Source organism: Camelus ferus, chromosome 15 (genome assembly GCF_009834535.1).
Source record: "Camelus ferus isolate YT-003-E chromosome 15, BCGSAC_Cfer_1.0, whole genome shotgun sequence".
Classification (NCBI taxonomy): Eukaryota; Metazoa; Chordata; class Mammalia; order Artiodactyla; family Camelidae; genus Camelus; species Camelus ferus.
The window spans coordinates 51,870,296-51,888,791 of record NC_045710.1 but is presented as its reverse complement, the minus strand read 5'-3'; the positions used below and the strand labels follow the sequence as shown (position 1 = coordinate 51,888,791).

Sequence of the window (18,496 nt, the reverse complement as noted above, 5' to 3'; positions counted from 1 at the left end):
TTTTACTGAATTAGCCATATTATTTCCGTGTGTATTTACATATGATTGCTAGATGTGTGCGTGCATGTATGCGTGTCTATGTTATATATAAATGCACATATGCATATGAATGAGAGGGAGAGGAGGGGACGGGTAAAGATTATATACTAGCCAATGTCTACATGAATACAACAGATAACAATTAGCGAATATTTCTGTTCTATTTACCCACCTATTTTTGTTGCATTTATATTGAAAGAACATTGCAGAGAATTCAAAGCAAACATTTCATTTCTATTTCCCCAGCCCTCTTTGGAAGCTCACCAGCCTCCCTTCTGCATAGTTTCAAGAGACAAATGCAGAATGTTCTTAAGCCTGTATTTTAATGCCCATCTAAAACCCATTACTTATCTAAGGGCTCTCCCCAGGATTTTGGTTCAATTAAGCTTGTACAGAAGGAGCCCATTTATATGGCTCAGATAGTCAAAGCGGAAATCCTTAAACAATTAGATTCATGCAAAACTTGTAAACAGGGACCCAAATAGTCCCGGACTATTCGTTTTCAGTGACTCTACTATGGACAGCAACTGCCTTAATTATGCTAAGATGTGCTCCCAAATAGTGGCTCATAGATGGCAGCCAGAGAACCACCTGGGAGCCTTTTTAAACTATCAATGTGTAAGCCCCAATCCAAACCAAGCCAATATGAAGCACTGGAGGAAGGGCCCAGGCATCTACTTCCTTAAAGCTCCCAGGATGATTCTAATGTGCAGCTTGGGTTGACACCCATGGCTCTAGAATATTCAGCGTAATTCCCCCAGCATTGATGGAGCACACAGGGTAGGGCTAGCACTGGGCTAGTCACTGTAGGAAACAAGGCAGTGGCCACAGTGGTCTTCCTGGGATGATGAAGACATGACCACAGCTAGGGTGATCTGCTATCCCAATTTGCCAGGGAATGAGGGATTTCTGGAAATGTGAGATTTCGGTGCTAAAACCAGGACAGTCCCAGGTGAACTGGACACTTTACCATCCGTGGAGACGCTGGGCCCTTCCAACATGTCAGCAACTGCTTCCCCAGCCCAGGGTCTGCCAACATGCAGGCTGGGGCTTCCTCAACAAGGGAAAGAAAATCAATGCGATCTAGCCGTTAGGTGAGCACAGAACAGAATCAAAATGGTGCTGGCTCCCCAGTGAGAACCGGGAAAATGGGTCCATGGAGTGGCTAAACCACCAGACCGGGCCTAGGGGAGGCCGGGATGGAGCCCCGGGGGCAGCTGTTACTCTCAAGATTTCTTGCATCTCTGGGACTCCAGCAGCCTTGATATTACTTTTCATTAATTCTGACTGCTTTTCTGTTGTTAAGAACCGTAAAAACCCTTGGGGAAACTAGACAGGGTCTGAGGCCTCACACCCTCCCCAGATGGCAGAGCGGAGGAAGAGCTAGGGGCAGGGATCTGGTAGACCCTCGGGTGCAGAAGCCAGGCCAAGGGGAGGCAGGGAGTGGGCAGAGGGCCAGCCCCTCCGTCTCCTCCCCCCAGGATGCTGAGGCGGCCCAGCCCAGGGTCCACCCTCACAGTTGCTGGCCTCTGACCCAGCGAGGGCACCAGACTCACTCTGCGGTAAGTCTTCGGCCCTGAAGACCTTCAGGCAGAAGTGCGCTCCGCGCAGCGCCACACCGGTCGGCCTGAGCAGGTTGCCTTCGATGTCCTCCTTGTCTTCAGAGGGGTCTTTTCTCTCCAGCTACAACACAAGCAAATGGGATTCCTTAAGGTGCTCTTGAGAACCATGTGTTCCCTTCCTTTTCTCTCAACCAACTCACATAAAGGGTGCATCTTGAAAGCAGATCTCGCCCTGCCACCTCCTAGCTTGTCCTCTCCAGCAGGTTCCTTACCCTGAGACCCTGCTTCCTCGTCTGAACAGTGGAGACAATGACACTGACCTCATGGGCTGTGGGAGGATCGACTTCAGTAATGTGTAAATGCGCATCGCAACGGCAGGCACTCAAGAACCTTGGTCTCCATCCCACTCCACCCATCAAATATAGTGACAGAGGCCTATGCTGGCCACTGTCTTCTATAATGTCTGTTCATTCATCTGAAAACTATTTACCCAGTGACTAAGGGTCAGCACGGAGCCGTGGGATGTGGGATGCAGCAGTGAACAAGGTGGACAGAGGTCCTGCCCCCATGGTGCTCACCATGTCCCAGGGAAAGCAGATATGTTAAGCAAATGAATGTAATAACATATGCTGAGCATCATGATTAGGACAGTAATCAGAAAAATAATGTTTATTGATTTTATACAGAGTCTCACTTCATCCTCAGAGCAACCCCTGTGAGCAGTGGGTGTCAAACTCGACTGAACGTTAGAAACTGGAGAATCAGTGTCATACAGACCACTGCTGTACTTGTCAACTAAAATGCAGGCGCTGGTTCAGTGGGTCTGGGGCGGAGCCCACGACTCACATTCCAACAAGTGCCCAGGCGACACCCATGCTGCTGGTCCACAGATTATGCTGTGGGTGCCAGGCCCTAGAATCCCCCACTTCACAGATGATTTCTGGACGAGGGTTAACACAGGCTGGATGCAGAACCAGTGAGTTTCGAGAAAACAGAGCAGGGGGGCTTGTAACTATATTGAGAGGAGGGAGGGAACAGTGTTGGGCGTCTCCCAGCTCAGAGACCTGGACCAAGGGCTCCAGGCAGGGGAAGCAACTCACGCAGACTGACGGCTCACATGGCAGCTTGAGGAACAAGAGATCCAGGTGTGGCACTTTGGCAAGTGGGTGGCAGAGGGGTAGGGGAGAGAGGGCGTCAGGCCACGCCCAGAAGCCCACTCCCTGAAAGCTGCCTGGCCTAGCCCCACTCAGTCCACACTCAGAAACTTGCTTTGGAATCTTTGCAGCGAAATTCTCCACCCAGAACGCCTTACATCACACAAGCACCCATGAGGGAACTATTCGTTCTACGTTTTTCTCTTGAGCTCAAGTCTGAAGAAGATGATCATCTCTGCTCTCAGTCATCCGTAACACTGTTCATTCCCTTAGACAACAAGCACTGATCAAGCGCCTACTGTGTACCAGATCTATACTAGGCAAGAGGGGCAATAAAAGAGTTCATATGTATTATAGTGTCCCTGACCCCAAGAAACTGAGTCTTAGTGACAGAGATAGACACGTAAACTAACTAAACCAACAAAACCTGGGGTACCTGGTGACCAAAAGGAAAGACCAATAAATTCCCCTGGAGAACAAAGTGGACTTCGTGGAGGAAGCAGCACCTGAACTGGGTCTTGAAGACCACATCGGCTTTTGGTGGGCAAAGACAGAGCAGGCATTGCACAGCTGAAAAGGCAGGGAGGAGGATGAAGTGCCTTCTGGAAAGGGGCACGCTGCCTGGAGTCCGTGGAGGTACATACCAGCAAGTGGCACCGCAAAATCAGTCTGAGGCCAGATTTTCGTGGGCATTGACTCACGCTAAGAATTTCGGATTTCACCCTGAAAGCAGCTGGGAGATGGGGTGGGTCACTGGCAATTTTTTAAGAGACGGAGACTTACATGATTGAACCTGGGTTTAAAGGAGGTGATTTTTGGCGGTAACGTGGGGATAAGTGGAGTGACAGCAGCTGGTCCTACATCTTCATTCACACAGAGGCCCAAGTAAGATATGATGGGAGCCTGACCTTGGACCCTGGTCTTGGGAAAGAGGAGAAGCATGCACTGAGACTGTCATGCCAACAAGACTGGCCAACTGTGTGCATGCGGGGCTGAGGCATGAAGAATGATGCTCAGGCTGCTGGCCTGGGGGACTAAGTGGATGACAAGTGCCCTTTCCCAGGATGTCACCTCACATAGGATGGGGAACAGGTGTGGGGAGCGGGCAGCCAAGGATACCGGGTTTCCCTGTGTCGAGTTAGAGGGACCTAAGGGACATGCTGATGTGCTTTGTTACAAGGCGACTGAAACTGAGTGTCTGGAGCTCTGAAGATCAGGCTGGAGATGAGCAATTCAGGAGCCTCAGGTCAACAGAGATGGGCTAACTCCACAGTGAGGGTCGAAGACACAGCAAAGGGGCATGCAGCAGAATTTTATTGAGCCACTGAATCTGAAGGAGCCATATACAAAAAAAAAAAAAAGGAAAAGAATGACAGTCTCAAATGCTAAAGGAGGAGAGAGTTTCAGATAAGACACGGGCTCTGGAATCGAACGCTGTGGCGCAGCAGAGCGGACTAATGAGAGAAGAGCTCTGGGATTTGGCAATGGGTGACCCTGAAGCAGTGGTTTCAGGGAAGGAAGCAGCAGAATCGTACTGAAGAGGTGAAGAGGGGAGCAGCTGCTAAAGGACCGGAGAAAAGGGACACCAGGAACTCCTTCAAGAAGTTGGTGATGCTAGAGGGAAGGTGAAAGCAGCTTGGAGGGGAGGGATGGGGAGAAATGGTGAAGGCAGGGTGTTGTGAGACTGAGAAATCTGGAGCCGGGTACAGATCTGAGGGCAGGAGCCAGGGGAGGGGGAGAGAGAAGAGACGGGAAGGGCAGGCTGAACAAGACGCCAGGAGGGGAGCCTGGGCTAAGGGGGTGGGGAGTGAGGAAGGGAGGGAAGACCAGGAAGATGGGAAACAGGCTGAGGACCAGAGAGCTTCAGGAGCTCAGAGGTCCGCACCATTGCAGCCCTGCCTCTCTAAGGAGGGTGAGGCTGGGGTTTAGGAAAGACAGCAATGTTTGGAAGCAGCCTCCGTGGAGAATGGGATTAAGAGTCAACCTCATGCAAGTAAAAGAAGCAGTTAACAGCAGCTCCCAGTGACGTCTGCCACCAAAGCTGACCAAGGGTGTGGACAGCGAGTCATGGGGAGGGTGGGGGACATGAGGTGTGGCAGCAGACCCCAGGGGCTAGTAAGCACATAGTGTGAGTGAGGATTGTGGGTGGGGTCCGGGCTATGGAGGGAGCTGATGGAAGGGGAAATGGAGAAGGATCAGGGTTGTAACCTCAGGGAGGAAGAACTGTCACTCACTGAGGGTGAGGGAGGAAAAGAGGCAGAAAGAAACCGGTGGAGAGAGGAACTTCAGAGCTCAGGATCTTGAAGGAAGTAAGAGCAGACATCGATGGCTCCTGGGTGAGGACACGTCAGACCTCAGAATAATGGCAAAGATGGGAATCTGCCAGCAAGGACCCTCCTGCACCAGCTCTGCCTGCGCCAAGGGTAGGTAACAGCCCAGAAGACCGGAAGAGGGGGAAATAACTAGTAAGGCAGGCTTCAAAGAAGAAGGCAGTGTTGAAGTTGGGGAGGTGCTGTAAGAAGCCAAAAGACGGCCACACTTTCCGTCCCAAAGACCACGGAGCACTGGCATGGAAAACAGAGGCTTCCCCCTGAGCTGGTCTCAAGAAAAGTGGTTTCATCTGGGGAAAACAACATCTGAATGGGAAGAAGAAGAGGGAGGGTTTTAGAAAAGGATACTAGATAATAGATTCAGAGATGCCACGCAGAAAGAGCAAGAAGGCATGAGGTCTGGAGAGTCAGGCTACAGAGGGATGGAGGATGAGAGAGCAGGGGAGGGGCTCTTGGGTGGGGCTGGTCGACATGTGCTCCATCAGCCAGCCGCTGCGCAGCACCCTGAGTTCTCCCTCCCCTAACCCTTTCCATGGTGACTTCCTGAGCTCCTGTCAGCACCCAGCTCCCCATCCTTAACATCCTCATGGAACTTGCCCTCCACCTCCATGATGGCACACGGCTTTCCCTGGGGACTCCACCTCCCCAACCCTTCCCCAGAGCCCCACTTGCCCCTCCTGCCTCTCCCAGTCCTCCTGGCTCGCCTCGCTTTGATGATTTCAGTACCTGCCTCACCATTTGCCTATTTGATTTCCAATTCTCCCATAAGATAACCTCCATGTGGACAAGTCATTCACCAACATAGTTCCATGTCCCTCACCAACAGCATCTGAATCTCCCCTCCCCTTCAGCTGCTAGAGGGATGGCCGTAACTCAAACCTCCAGCCACTCAGAGCCAATCCTCTAGGAAAATCTTGACCACCGAAACCCTTCTCTAAAGACAGTTTCCAACCTCTCCACCTCCTCCAACCCCCACTCACATCAAATGAAGCACCCAACACAGAGCTTGGCACACAGCAGGTGCTCAATAAATGTGTGCCCCCCAGCCCTGTCCTATTCTTTGTCCTGCTTATCAGCTCTATGCCTGGTCCTCCTGCATCCTCCCTGCCAGGCTCCATCAGCTACCTCAGCCCTGTGCCTCCACCACTCCCACCTCATCCCCACCTGCCACCACCTCCATCCACCACCTCTCTTCTGCTTCTAGGCCACTGAGGACTATGAGGCTGTACCAGAAAGCCGCCAGCCTGGAGTGGGCACTCTGTGTCTTCTCAGAAATCCTTCTGCTTGTATCTAATTAACCCCTCATTTCTGTTCCCAACATTTTCTCCTCTTCCCAAACATCTGCTATTTCCCCAGCTCGGAACACCTTTCTTATTCTTACTACCTCCAACTTATAACTTTACTTACTGACCTATAAAGATCATAATGTTATATTTTTAGGCAATAAAATTCAGACTCCAATACAATATAGAGAGAATGATCTCACTTTTGCACACACACAAAAAAAGAGAAAAACACACACGCATACCCTTCTGCAAGAAGGAATTAAGAACAGCTCTCTGTGACTCATAGAATTATGAGTGATTCTTTTTTTATTTATACTTTTCCACGTGCTCTGCCTTTCTCATAGTTACCATGTATTCTTCTAAATCAGAAAAATCTAAAGCTGATTTTTTTTGTTTGTTCGCTCGGTGTCACCACTGCTAAGTGGAGGGGCTGTGAGGAGGACAAGGAAATGTACTCACGGGGGCTTCGTCTCCAGGCCCCAGCACGCAAAGGCTTGCTTTCAGGTAGCCCCTGGCCCCCGCAGAGAAATCATCTGGGTCCGAGAGCAGCAGCCACTTCCTGAGGTAGGCGTGTCCTAGAGAGACGACACCCACTGGTGATCCCAGAACTAGAAGGACTCGAGTCTGCAGTCACATCCGGGAGCCCGGGGCAGACTACATGGGCTGAGGTGAAGGATTCATCTACCCGGACATGGGGGAAGGACTCAAATTCTAGAATAAATAGTACTTTGAGTGTTCATTTAAGTCCAAGTTAGAAATGTTAATAGAAACCCCTATCAGAGGCTGCCAAAGCCAGACCCCAGACCATCTTCCTCCTCCTCAGGGACCAGGGTGTAGAGAAATCCTAGACTTGTCATCCAAATGACCCATCCTGTCTGGGGATGATTCCAGTCTCCAGCAACCCTTGCTGGAGGCCCTACAGATTTAGCACCCCAGCTGAGCCAACTGAGACCCATGTGAGCATTTCATCTTCCTGGGGGCTTGAAAGCCTGCCCTCTCTTCATAATTGCCACCTCACCTCCAAGATCAAACTCCGCCTCTAAATTCTAAAACCCCCAGGAAGGAAAGATGAGTGTCCCCAGTCGGTGCCCCCATGCAGCCTGCAGAACCCAAATGCAAGGACCTGCCCAAGCTTAGGGGTGAGAGCGTGACTCACGGGGCTCTCTGTAGATGGTGCCCACGTCCATCTGCAATCAAACAGAGGAAGCACAAATCACACTCTTGCTCACAGAGTGTTCAGTAAAGTATGATGCATTATGCTGTCCCATTAAACATCATGTTTTCCAGAACATTTGGAGACATGGGGAAATGTTTGTCATCTGATATAACCCGGAAAGAAAGTGGAATACATTTTGATCGAAGTTTGGTAATGTGTATCTACGCATAGAAAAGACAGAGCAAAGGAAACACAAAATGGTACCTGTACTATCTCTGGGTCGTACATTTATTTTCTTTTTATACTTTCCTATATTTTATAATTTTCTATTAAAAAAAATCATAGATCAGTTGAATGTTGATGGTAGGGGAGGCTATGCATGTGTGGGGCGAGGGGACATGGGGGAACTCTACACTTTCCACTCAATTTTGCTATGAACCTAAAATTGCTCTAAATATAAAGGGGTTTTTTTTTTAACATCATGGATTATTTTTAACTTAGCCCTTGGGTTCTCAACAAGAATGTGGTTCAAAGATGAGAGACTCAAAACAGAAGACCCTGTTTGTTACAGAATGACTCAAGTTCGAGCTCATTCTTTTGAAAAACTGCTTCTCTAGAAAAACAGACTCAGTTTTCTATCTTGTCACTACTTTCTAGAAAAGGGGTCATATTTCATTTGGACAGCAGGAGGAGGGCAAAATAAACCTGTGCCATTTCTTTCTATTTGCTAAATGCTTGAGGATTCAAAAATGAGAAAATCAATCAGAATGACATTAAAACACCATTTTTGAAGGTCTCCATTACCAGTCGCCTTTCCTCTATGCACCCTGTTAACGCCATCCTGTGCACAGTTCAAAGTCCTCTGCAGTGGACTGTTCACTTCTGCACCATCTGGGATGAAGGAGAGGGCAGGCTCCCCCCTCTCTCCACTGCCCCCCACCTGACCCCACTGGACTGCACATCTGGACCCCGCTCCCAACCCAGGTGAGCTCAGGACACAGAGGGCTGGCGTCACACTGGCCCAAGATGCTCAGAGTTAGGAGGAAGGCTGCCTAAACTCAGGTCCCACGCTGCCTTCCCAAGATGTAAGGACAAAGGCAAATTATAAATAAGAAGCTGAATTCCCCCTGTCCCTCTCTTCTCTTCTTGCCAGAACATTTTCCTTGGAAAACTTTTCAATGTGAGTACTTGATCTATCTCTTTGAAATGTATCTTTTTAGAAACCAAATAACCCTTTTGTCAGCTTCCTCTGGAAAGGGAAGGGCCTACCTTAACCGAATTACAAAACTACCTCCTATCGTAAAAATGCGAGCTCGTTTTCTGTTTTTTTCTTTTGGATAAAGTCAGTTAGCAAACAGAGATGGTCGCCCCGATTACCAGGTAAAGTTAGGATGAACCATGTGTGGCCGGAAATGCTGTCCAGATCTCTAGCTTGGTTACTGTTCATCTTGAGAACATGGATGGAATGGGGTGTGTCTGCTTGGCTCTGTACAAGATTTCTTTCCATCTCTGCAATCTCGTAGCAGATTGCCTTTGATACACATCATATTCTGGTTCAATGCTTATTCAGCAACAAAATCGCTTTCTTTCTCTACTACCTTTGTGGTAGAGAGGATTTCTGCATTAGAAGATCTTGTTTTGTTTTGTTTTCTTAATTATATTTCCCCAACACAAACCAAGATGACAGGCTCTCTGGGGCACCAACGCTGCCCATCACCCACAGAGCCTCCACTAATGTGGACAAATGAGAACCAACTGCTTTCAAAGAAAATAAACCATTACCCGGAACTCCCCAATGAGAGCATCCGTCCTGAGGGAACGGGAGTCTACCACCTGGAAGGAAAGATAAATTAAAACTCTCATCTACAAATAAACATTGGCCCAGACAGGGGCCCAACCCAATTGCTCTTCCCTTCCAAAGAATAACAGCCCACACTTGGGTAGCACTTGCTCTATTAGAGATTGTTGCAAGCAATACTGAATCCTCACAAGAAACCCACGAGTAGGTACTATTATTATCCCCATTCTACAGATGAAGAAACAGAGGCACAAAGAGATCACTTATACAGAATCACACAACATCCCGCCAACCCCATGGCACAGGTAGGACCAGAATCCAGTTTGGCTCCAGAGCCCACACTTTAACCACTAAGCTATACTGCCTTTCAGCAGAAAGGGGGAAAAGAAAAAAGGGAGGGGCTGAAGCCCAGAGAAAGAAAATCTTGGCCAGAAGCAAGCACGTAGACAAATAAAATAAGATAAAAATCAAAGATCTGCTGCAAGAGTGGGTTCAGGACCCTGGCCAGAGGCACATGACCCTGAGCAGCGAGTCTCCCCACCTGGCTGCCGTCTGCGTCTGAGCAGCTGAAGGCATCTCTGTGATCAGGGGGTAGAGAACTGGAGCCTCTCCATGTAACCCAGGCCCGGCTTCTAGGCTTTTCTCACACACACACACAGACACACACACACACACAGACACACACACAGACAAACACACACACACTGACACACACGTGTGCACACAGCCCACAAAGCACCTCCGGACACTGACACGTACCGTGATGAAGATGGGCTCATCAAACAGCTCCGCGGGAGAGTCAAACACATTGAAGAAAAGAGTCTGTTGGTTCAGGGCGAGAGGGAGACAAATGAAGGCCCACTGACTCTGGGTGGGGAGAGGGGTGGCCACCGCCCAGCCTCCAGGTCTGGTCCACACAGCAAGTGGGGATTCGACCTCATGGAGGCTGTCACCTCAGGGACAGAGTGGACGGCTGGCCTAAAAGGATGATGCGGATATGGAGCAGAGGGAGCCCACGGCAGGAGTAAGAGCAGGAGCCCTCTCTCCAGTTCCTCAGATAACCTACTCAGGACCTGGCACAGCTCCTGACCCAACGTTAGCACCATAAGCAAACACTGAATGAATTGCCAGGCATCTGTTCTGCGCTCCCAGTTTGGAAGACCCACCAAGGTTCTAGCCCCAACCCAGGGTCTCCCACCTCATTGAAAAGGGGGCTGTTTCCCTTGTGGATTCGCGTCCGCTTGGTCTGCCCAGCAGCGGTGACCTTGACCACAGGCTTGATGTTCACCCCTGGCAGCTGGCGTCCCTCGATCACCTGGACCCTGATCTGAAAGCCAGGAGGAGGCATGAGCAGGAGGAAGAGGAAGCAGTCAGGCGCCCACCCCCTCAACGCGAGATAGTCAGAAATCTCAGGACCACTCTCACTGCTGGCTCCTTGGGACAGGTATTAAAAAGGAATTAGGAGGAACACTGGAAGAACAATCTTTTCCCACCAAGGTCCCTCGCATCTATAAAATCCCATGATTCCACATAAGAGCTGCCAGGCTGCCCCCAAGGAAGCTGCCAGCCTTAAACCCCAGGGCTGGGCTGAGGATCCAGCCCCGGAACTCCTCAGCCCCACCTCAGACTCCTTGATGCTGACGTTTCTGTTTGAGTGTCAGTGTCCTCACTGACAATTCGCTCAGAGGTCAAAGTTACGTAGTGACGTAACCGCACTTTATTCTTACACAGTAAAAGACGCAACACAGAACATCTCACATTCTGAGAAATAAATTGAGCTTTCTTCTTTGAACTTTAAGTAAATAAAAGCTTCAGGAACATCTGTGCTTCCAAATTTGGGCAAAATATTTTTAAATATTTTAAAATTCTTTTCTAAAAATAGCATTCTATAGAAGAATATATTTTCAATAGCAATGGGAAAGGGGGCAGAGTGAGTGATTTTTATTCTCTTCATTGTATAGTATTTTCCAAATTTTCTACCAAAAAAATACATATTAATTTTCTAAGGAGAAAAATGTAAGAACGTCTTGCAAATAACGATAAAAATAAGTTAGAATGTTGTCTTTCAGCCAAACATAGTGATTATAAGTAGAACTTTTGCTTAAATTATCATGATTTAGAACTGAAATATATTTTTACAATCTGTTGCATTGAATAAATAAATATTTAAGCTTCCTGTTTTTAATTTTAAAAGTTATTCTGAAGAGTTAAATATCAGTAAATCCAATTACATCAAAACAGAAAAGAAAAAGAATTAGCAAAAGACCAAAATTAAAAGGCAAATTAAAAGGGATAGATTTTTGGATGAAAAAATATGTCAAAGGGTTAATATTAATAGTTTCACTCTGTGAGGAGCTTGAACAAATTCAAATTCCACATGACATACAGAAAAATCATGACTGTAAATAGAGGAATGAATAGAGGGAGAAAAAAAAAGCAGAGTTTCTCAGATTTGGGGATCTTGTTCAAATGCAGATTCTTTTTCAGTGGGTTTAGGGACAAGCCCAAGATCCTGCCTTTCCAGGCTGCTGGCCCCAGAATCACACTTTGAAAAGCACAGAGCTGGCCGGCTAGATGAACTGTGGCTGGGAACACAGGTATCAGCGGCAGTGATGCTGACTCTGGCAGTGACCCCTCCCCTCACTTTTTTTTTTTTTTTTTTAAGAGCAAAACCACAGGCTGGGCAGAGGCTTTTTCTGAAGGCCCCAAGACATGGACTCCCTATCGAGCACTTGCCCAGGACCCAGGGAAACCAGATCCCACCTAGGAAAGCCCTCAGGACCTGCCCCAAGGCTGGACAGACAGGCAGGTGCCGGCAGCAGCAGCTGCTGGGCTAAAGGAGGAGACGGCAGTCACCTGGAAGTCCTGCGGTTTGTCCGACAGCAGCTTTCTGGGCGTGGGCGTGCTCCTCTTCTTTCTCCCCCCAGGGTGGTAGGGGGGAGGATGGGAAGGCGGTTTCTTTGGGGTGATGGGAGCCCCTGGGCCTGGAGCTCCACTCTGGTCCAGGAATGGCTCGGCCTCGTCTCCTGTGAGCCCCTGGTCCTCAGTGTCCTCCTCTCCTCCTGTGTCTGGAGGAGAGGGTGCTAATGAGGCTGGGTCCCAGCCCAGCCGACCGAGGACCCAAAGGCCCAGCACCCACGTCCCCTGCCCCTCTTTTTCCCCACCGGTCAGCCAGGATGGATGAGGGAGAAGAGGAGGAGCTTCCAACAGCTGAAACGTGAGGGTGGTCAGTCCAGTTAGTCAGCAGGAAGGGAACAGAATGGCCCTTGCCCTCCCCATCCTATCCTGCCAGATGAGCCACTAGTCCCACTCTCAGGAGCTGACGGTGGCCACATGGGAAGCCGGTTACAGGTGGTAGGATCAGGACAGCCCGGCCCGTGTCTCACCCGTGGGGGCCAGCCACTTCTTTCCAGAGTATCTCGTGTCCACGGTGCTGTCACTGAGCAGGGACCAAGTCTCGGCCCGGCTCTGTTCCCCACCTGGCACATGGGCAGGGCACAGCCCCAGGAAGGGAGGAGGGAGCTGGGTGAGGGAAGCCAACCTAGGGTCCGAGACCTCGACCCTGCTCTCCCCGCCTGCCCCAGCCTGGCGCGAAGCTCAGAAACCATTTCCGAATCTGTCAGGGACTGTCCTCACCATCTTCTGGACAGGACTGGGAGCTGCTCACCACTAGGGGCTTCCCTGAGCGGCCAATCCTAACTCTGTCAAATCCACCTCAAAAGTGGTCCCAGAACATTCAGGGCCCTCAGCCTCCCCGCCCTCTCCATCACCAGAAACACCTCATCTTCCCCCCTCAACCCTAGTCCAGAGGGATCTCCCCACCTCCAAGCTCAGACAGTGCCAAGTCCCACACAGATGGGCCCTGTTCTGCCTCCCTCACCAGAAGCCCACTAGGGGCCAGGGATGGACTCAGGGCACAACTGAGACAGGCTGCGGGGTTTAATGCGGTGTCTGCCTCTAGCTCCTTCACCATGAGAGAAACTCTGGAATCTTTCCCACAGGCAAGTCCCCACCTGGCCCATCACGTCCTGTCAGCAGACTGGACTACATGGAGGCCTCACCAACCCACCACTGGCGGACCAGCCACCCTGGGCTGGGTCCTCACTTTTCAGGGCCAGGAGAGGGAAGTAAAGGGACCAAGGCAACTATGAGACTTAGCCAATTCGGTCTGCTCACTTCACTGATGATAAACTGTAGGCCCAGAGAAGGAGGGACTGGCCCAAAGTCACATGGCTACTTGGTGTCAAAGACAAGCCTGGAACTCATGTCCCCTGACTTCAGCCCAGGACTCCTTCAGGGAAAATCCAGCCCTTTGTCACATGCTGTCACTAAAGGCCTGTGGAGTACCCGGGCAGGAAGCATTCAGTTCTGGGAAGCAGGTGGGGCCCCAGGCATTACCTGGGAGAGACCCCATCCCCAGCACAGGCATGTTCTCTAAAGCTCCCAGCCATCTGGAGCTGCAGAGTACCAGGCACCCAGCCCCTTCCCTGAACAGGTGGTGCTGGGAGGGCGTCCTCACACTGATCCTTGCAGCACCTAGGGGAGCATGCCTCCTGCCCCTGTTTTTTGCACGGCAGAAGTCAGCTCTCAAGACTTCCCATCCACCCACTCCCTCTCTTCTCCAGGCCCGGGCAGCCCCTGATCTGAGGAAGGCACCTCATCCCCAGGCTTGGGGCCCACTGCTGGGCTTCCTCCCCCAGGCCCTGTCAGGGCGAGGGTGGACTCACCAGCCACCATATCCATGTCGGGCAGAGTTGGGGAGGGTTCCAGAGGCACAGATGGTGTGAACATGGGCGCAGCTCCAGGGAGCGGTGTGTAGGACACTTGCAGGACCAGTGAGGCCTGGAAGAGATGGGGGGTGAGAAGGCAGCAGATTAGAATGTTGGCCTCTGACCACTGCCCTCCAGCATCCTTCCTATTCCTTTCATCCCTCCACCAAGGAAGAGGTCTGGGTTGCACGAGGTTGTGGCAAAGCCACCACCAGGGGCCCATCAACATAGGTGGTTAAGGGCCCCAAATCTACAATCAAGTTCCACCACTCAGAAGCTATGTGACTTTGGCAAGATCTGTAACCTCTCTGTGTGCCTCAGTTTCCTCATCTGTAAAATGGGCATAGTGATAGCATAGCACCTTCCTCATAGGGTCAAATGAGGATTAAATTAGTTGAAAGAATGCATAGTAAGCTTCTATAAGTGAGTCAATGATGGAAACTTGCCTGCAGGATTTTTCAACTCTCAGCCTAGGCCCATCTGCAGGAAAAAGCCCCCTTGGCCACTCTGTTCAGCTAAGGGCCCTCCCATTTCCCCACAGACAGCTCAGCCTTGCTCTGCTCGGGCCCCAGCTAGCACTGAGAGGGTCTCAGGGTACTGCTCACCCTTCTGACCCCTCTTCCCTCCCAGAAGCACCCCTGTCCCCCATCTCACCCCCAGCTGCTCTGGCTTTGACCAGCAATAGGAGAGTGACTAGTCATGCCATTCACATGGACAGAGAAGACTTCCTTATGCTCCCACCCAACCCGAGCCCACCAGGAGACCAGCACTGTTCAAAGGGGCACTTAGGCCTGAAGGAAAGGCACAGCCAAGGCAGGCCCTCCAGCCTCGCAGCTCCCAGGCCCATGGGGGCCTAGCCGAGCTTCCCTGGTCCCACAAGTCCAGCAGGCCTTCTGGGGCTACCTTTTTATTGATCAAAGTAACAAAAACTCCAAAGTAAGAAAGTGTGGAAATTACAAAAACCTTAAAGAAAAAAATGCAAAAGAAAACTCATTGCTATAATTTCACCACTGTTCATGTTTTGATATAATTCTCTCCAATCTTTTTAAATAAATACTGTACAGCTCTGCTGAACATCAAATGCTTTTCTTTTACTTAATAATTTACTTAATATTTTATAAGTATTTCCCCAAATTTTGATAAACCCTTTATTAACATAACTATTATATTTTGGGCAACTCAGCATAATTCACTAGACATCTATCTCTGTTGAGTAATACTGGGGATGTCAAGAAACTCCTGGAGTGAATCCTGGTCCTGAGACGGAAGGAGCTCGAGGTCCTGGATGCATCCAGCTCTGGAGTTTGAACCCTCCAGGTTGGGGCCTGGGCTAGGGCAGCCAGGCTAAGGGAGGGCAGGGCCGGGGTGTGTGTGTGGTGAGGGTGGAGGGGTGCTCAGAACAATGAAGAAGGAGGCTGGAGCTAGCTCCCCATCCCAGAAGACCTAGGAAGAGGCCGGGGATGGCAATGAGATCCTCTAAGTCCCAAATTCAAGGCATTGTCCTATACAGCCATGCAGGTTCCTGAGCCACCACCAGGTGTCGCCCAGAAATCGGCCTCAGTAAGTGGTCAGTGAGACTCCACAGCTGCCGATAGGGCTCCCTGTCCTTTCTGAGCACATGCCCGGCTCTCTGTGCCCCACACTGCGGTGCAACACGCCCCAGGTCCCAGGCAGGAAGCCCCAGCACTGAGTGTCTTGGGACCTGCCTGGGGCTGCAGTGTGACTTAGTACTGTCACAGGGACTAGAAGACGGCCCTAGACCCCCTCCGCAGGCCAGAGCTACCTCCTGGGCTGCAGGGAGGAGGTTCCATGCAATACTGATGTATATGAAATGCATATTTGGTCATTCAGATGACCAAAATACGATGTTCATGTATATGTGGTCTTTGTCCGCAGTTCCTGGCTCACAGCTCCCAAAACCCTTGGAATATCCCAAGTGTTGAGAGTGACAAAGGTGTCTCTTGTTATGTTAATGAGGTAACTTTTAGACCCCACCTAAGTCTGAAGCTGGTTGCCAGGAGGTCCAACCATGTCATTAGAGGTATGTAACTTCAGTCCCACCTGCCACCCTCTGGGTATGGATGGGAGAGGAGCTGGAGGCTGAATCAATCAGCCACGGTCAGTGATTTCATCAGTCACGTCTATCTAATGACGCTTCCGTAAAACCCCAAAAGGATGTGTTTCAGACAGCTTCCGGGCTGGTGGACTCGTGGAGCGTGGCGCTCCTGGGGAGGGCGTGGGAGCTCTGTGCCTCTGAGTCTGGCCCTGTGAGTCTCTTCTATCCGGCTATTCTTGAGTTAGATCCTTTTATAATAAACCGGTAATCTAGGAAGTAAAATGTTTCTCTGAGTTCTGTGAACTGCTCTAGCAAATCAGCTGAGGAGGAAGTCTTGGGAATCCCTGATCTATAGCCAGTTGATCAGAAGCCCAGGCAGTCGCCTGGGCTTGTGGCTGCTGTCTGAAGGGGGCTGAGGGGACGGTCTTATAGGACTGAGCCCTTAATCTGTGGAATCTGATGCTATCGCAGGGTAGACATTGTCAGAATTGAGTTGAAGTGTAGGCCACCCCGCTGCTGTCTGGGGCATTGTTTGTTGGTGCAGGGAAACCACATGCACACGCACACGCACACGCACACACACACACGAGGTAAGTCCAGAAACCTACTTTACCCCGCCTCCCGCACCGCGTGCTCAGCTGAGGCTACATCTGTCAGGACCCAGCCCTCCTCTCCTATCCGTCACCTTCTGGCCCTCAGCCCCTCTTCTTGGAGACATGGTTTCTGAAGGAGTGGCAGATTCTTCGGACAGCCAGGGGTCTCAGCCCAGGGAAGAGAAGGAAGCAGGCTCCCAGCTGGTGCGCAGGAAGCGCAGACATGAGAGCATGGGCATGAAGAGAGAGGAGAGGAGAGGTGAGGCATCCAGGGAGGGTGCCTGGGCACGTGTCTTAGGGGCTGGATGGGTCTTGGAGCTTGGAGGGGAGCAAGTGCAGGAGGCCCGGCAGGAAACATCAGCGTCCTGGGTGCATGCAGGGCTAGAGGGAAGAGACGTTTGAGCAGCTCAGCCAGGAAGCGAGAAACCCTGGTTGGAGGCACCGGGGACCCGACACACTACAAAGTAGGCAGCCCCATCCCCGAGATGCAGTGGAGAAGCACCAAGCAAAACACCTCTTCCACCAGCTGCCCTGACACCTGCCACTCCCCCATTAGGGCTCTACATCTTTGCAGCCAGTTCTGGCCCTCTTCAGAGTCCTTGGAGCCCTTCTCGACTGCCGGAGCATTAGGAGACTGAAGGGTTCAAAGGGAGGACCAGAGGGGTTCAGGAGGTGATGGAGACAGCCTCGGTGAACTCTGCACTGACCCAGAATGCTCTGCCAGTGAGCGCTGTCTGAGAAAGGGGTGGATTCTCTGAGAAGGGGCATATCCCCATCAAGGAAGCATCCTGGCCATCACTGGTCAAAGCCACCTTAGGAGAAAATTCCAGCATCTGAAGGGCAGTGAACCAGGGGTCCATTCATTCAAGTCCCTTTCATCCCTGAGAGCTCAGGAGATGCGCCCCCTGATTTGGGTCCCCATTTGGACACAGATTCACTGTGTGACTTCAGTCAGTCACTCTCTTTCTCCTGCTCCCAGTACCCAGTAGTGGTTCCATTCAGAGCTCTGCCAAGACTGGCCACGTCCAAGCCAGCCAAGAAGAGCCCCCAGCCACACACACACACACACACACACACACCCCACTCCACAGGGCAAGGTAGCTGCACTCTGTCCGAGAGAATCCCCTGGGTCCCACTGGGAGGAAGTGTTTCCAGATCAATAGTCCCCCCCACCCATGCATCCTGGGAGGTGGGGCTGACCCAGAAGGAAGGTCAGGAATTTTACTGACCATGAAGAAAGAACCCCACAGGGTATATTTAGCTCACTAAAAATAACGGGCGGCCAGAGATGAGGGCTGGGAATTGTCTGGGAGGACTGGGAGAGCACTGGGAGCTGGGGGAGGAGCGGGAAGGACAATGGAGGAAGGGAAGGGGGTCTGACAGGTCCTGGTGGGCCAGGGAGGGGAATGTCTGTCTCCTTCCTGTGTGTTCTGTGACCCAGATGAGTCAGATATTCCAGACCTGGAGAGGGGGACTGGCTGTGTGGACGGACTACCAGGGAGATTGGGGGGTCGTAACCAAGGCTGCCAGGAAGCCTGAGAAGACAACAGATTTCTAGTGAAAAATCAATCCCAGGAGGTGACCCAAAGGCAAGGCTGACTGCAGCGCTGTAGTTGGGGCCGGACTCCCTCCCCTCCCATCCTGTCCACCCCCCGAGCACTCCCAGGCACCCTGTGCTCTGGTCAGGGCAGGCCAGGCCTGGCTGCTGGGAGCCGGATTCTGAGATACCACGGAGGTCAGAAAGGCAAGGTCT

The 18,496-nt window shown here is 51.1% G+C and overlaps 1 protein-coding gene across 25 annotated transcripts in view; it reads right to left on the bottom strand.

Annotated features, from left to right (window-relative positions):
• The window catches only part of DYSF (dysferlin), a 201,759-nt gene that overhangs the window by 137,196 nt on the left and 46,067 nt on the right, over positions 1 to 18,496 (bottom strand). For 15 of the 25 annotated variants that reach the window (XM_032497799.1, XM_032497805.1, XM_032497802.1 and 12 more), the window contains 9 exons: positions 14,053 to 14,167; positions 12,712 to 12,804; positions 12,182 to 12,393; positions 10,524 to 10,652; positions 10,085 to 10,147; positions 9,310 to 9,360; positions 7,528 to 7,558; positions 6,831 to 6,946; positions 1,596 to 1,722 (listed from right to left, as the gene is read on the bottom strand). In XM_032497799.1, coding sequence (XP_032353690.1) covers positions 1,596 to 1,722; positions 6,831 to 6,946; positions 7,528 to 7,558; positions 9,310 to 9,360; positions 10,085 to 10,147; positions 10,524 to 10,652; positions 12,182 to 12,393; positions 12,712 to 12,804; positions 14,053 to 14,167 — 937 coding nt within the window. The remainder of the gene's footprint in view (positions 1 to 1,595; positions 1,723 to 6,830; positions 6,947 to 7,527; positions 7,559 to 9,309; positions 9,361 to 10,084; positions 10,148 to 10,523; positions 10,653 to 12,181; positions 12,394 to 12,711; positions 12,805 to 14,052; positions 14,168 to 18,496) is intronic. The other 10 variants (XM_032497803.1, XM_032497807.1, XM_032497814.1 and 7 more) reach the window with 1 other exon arrangement.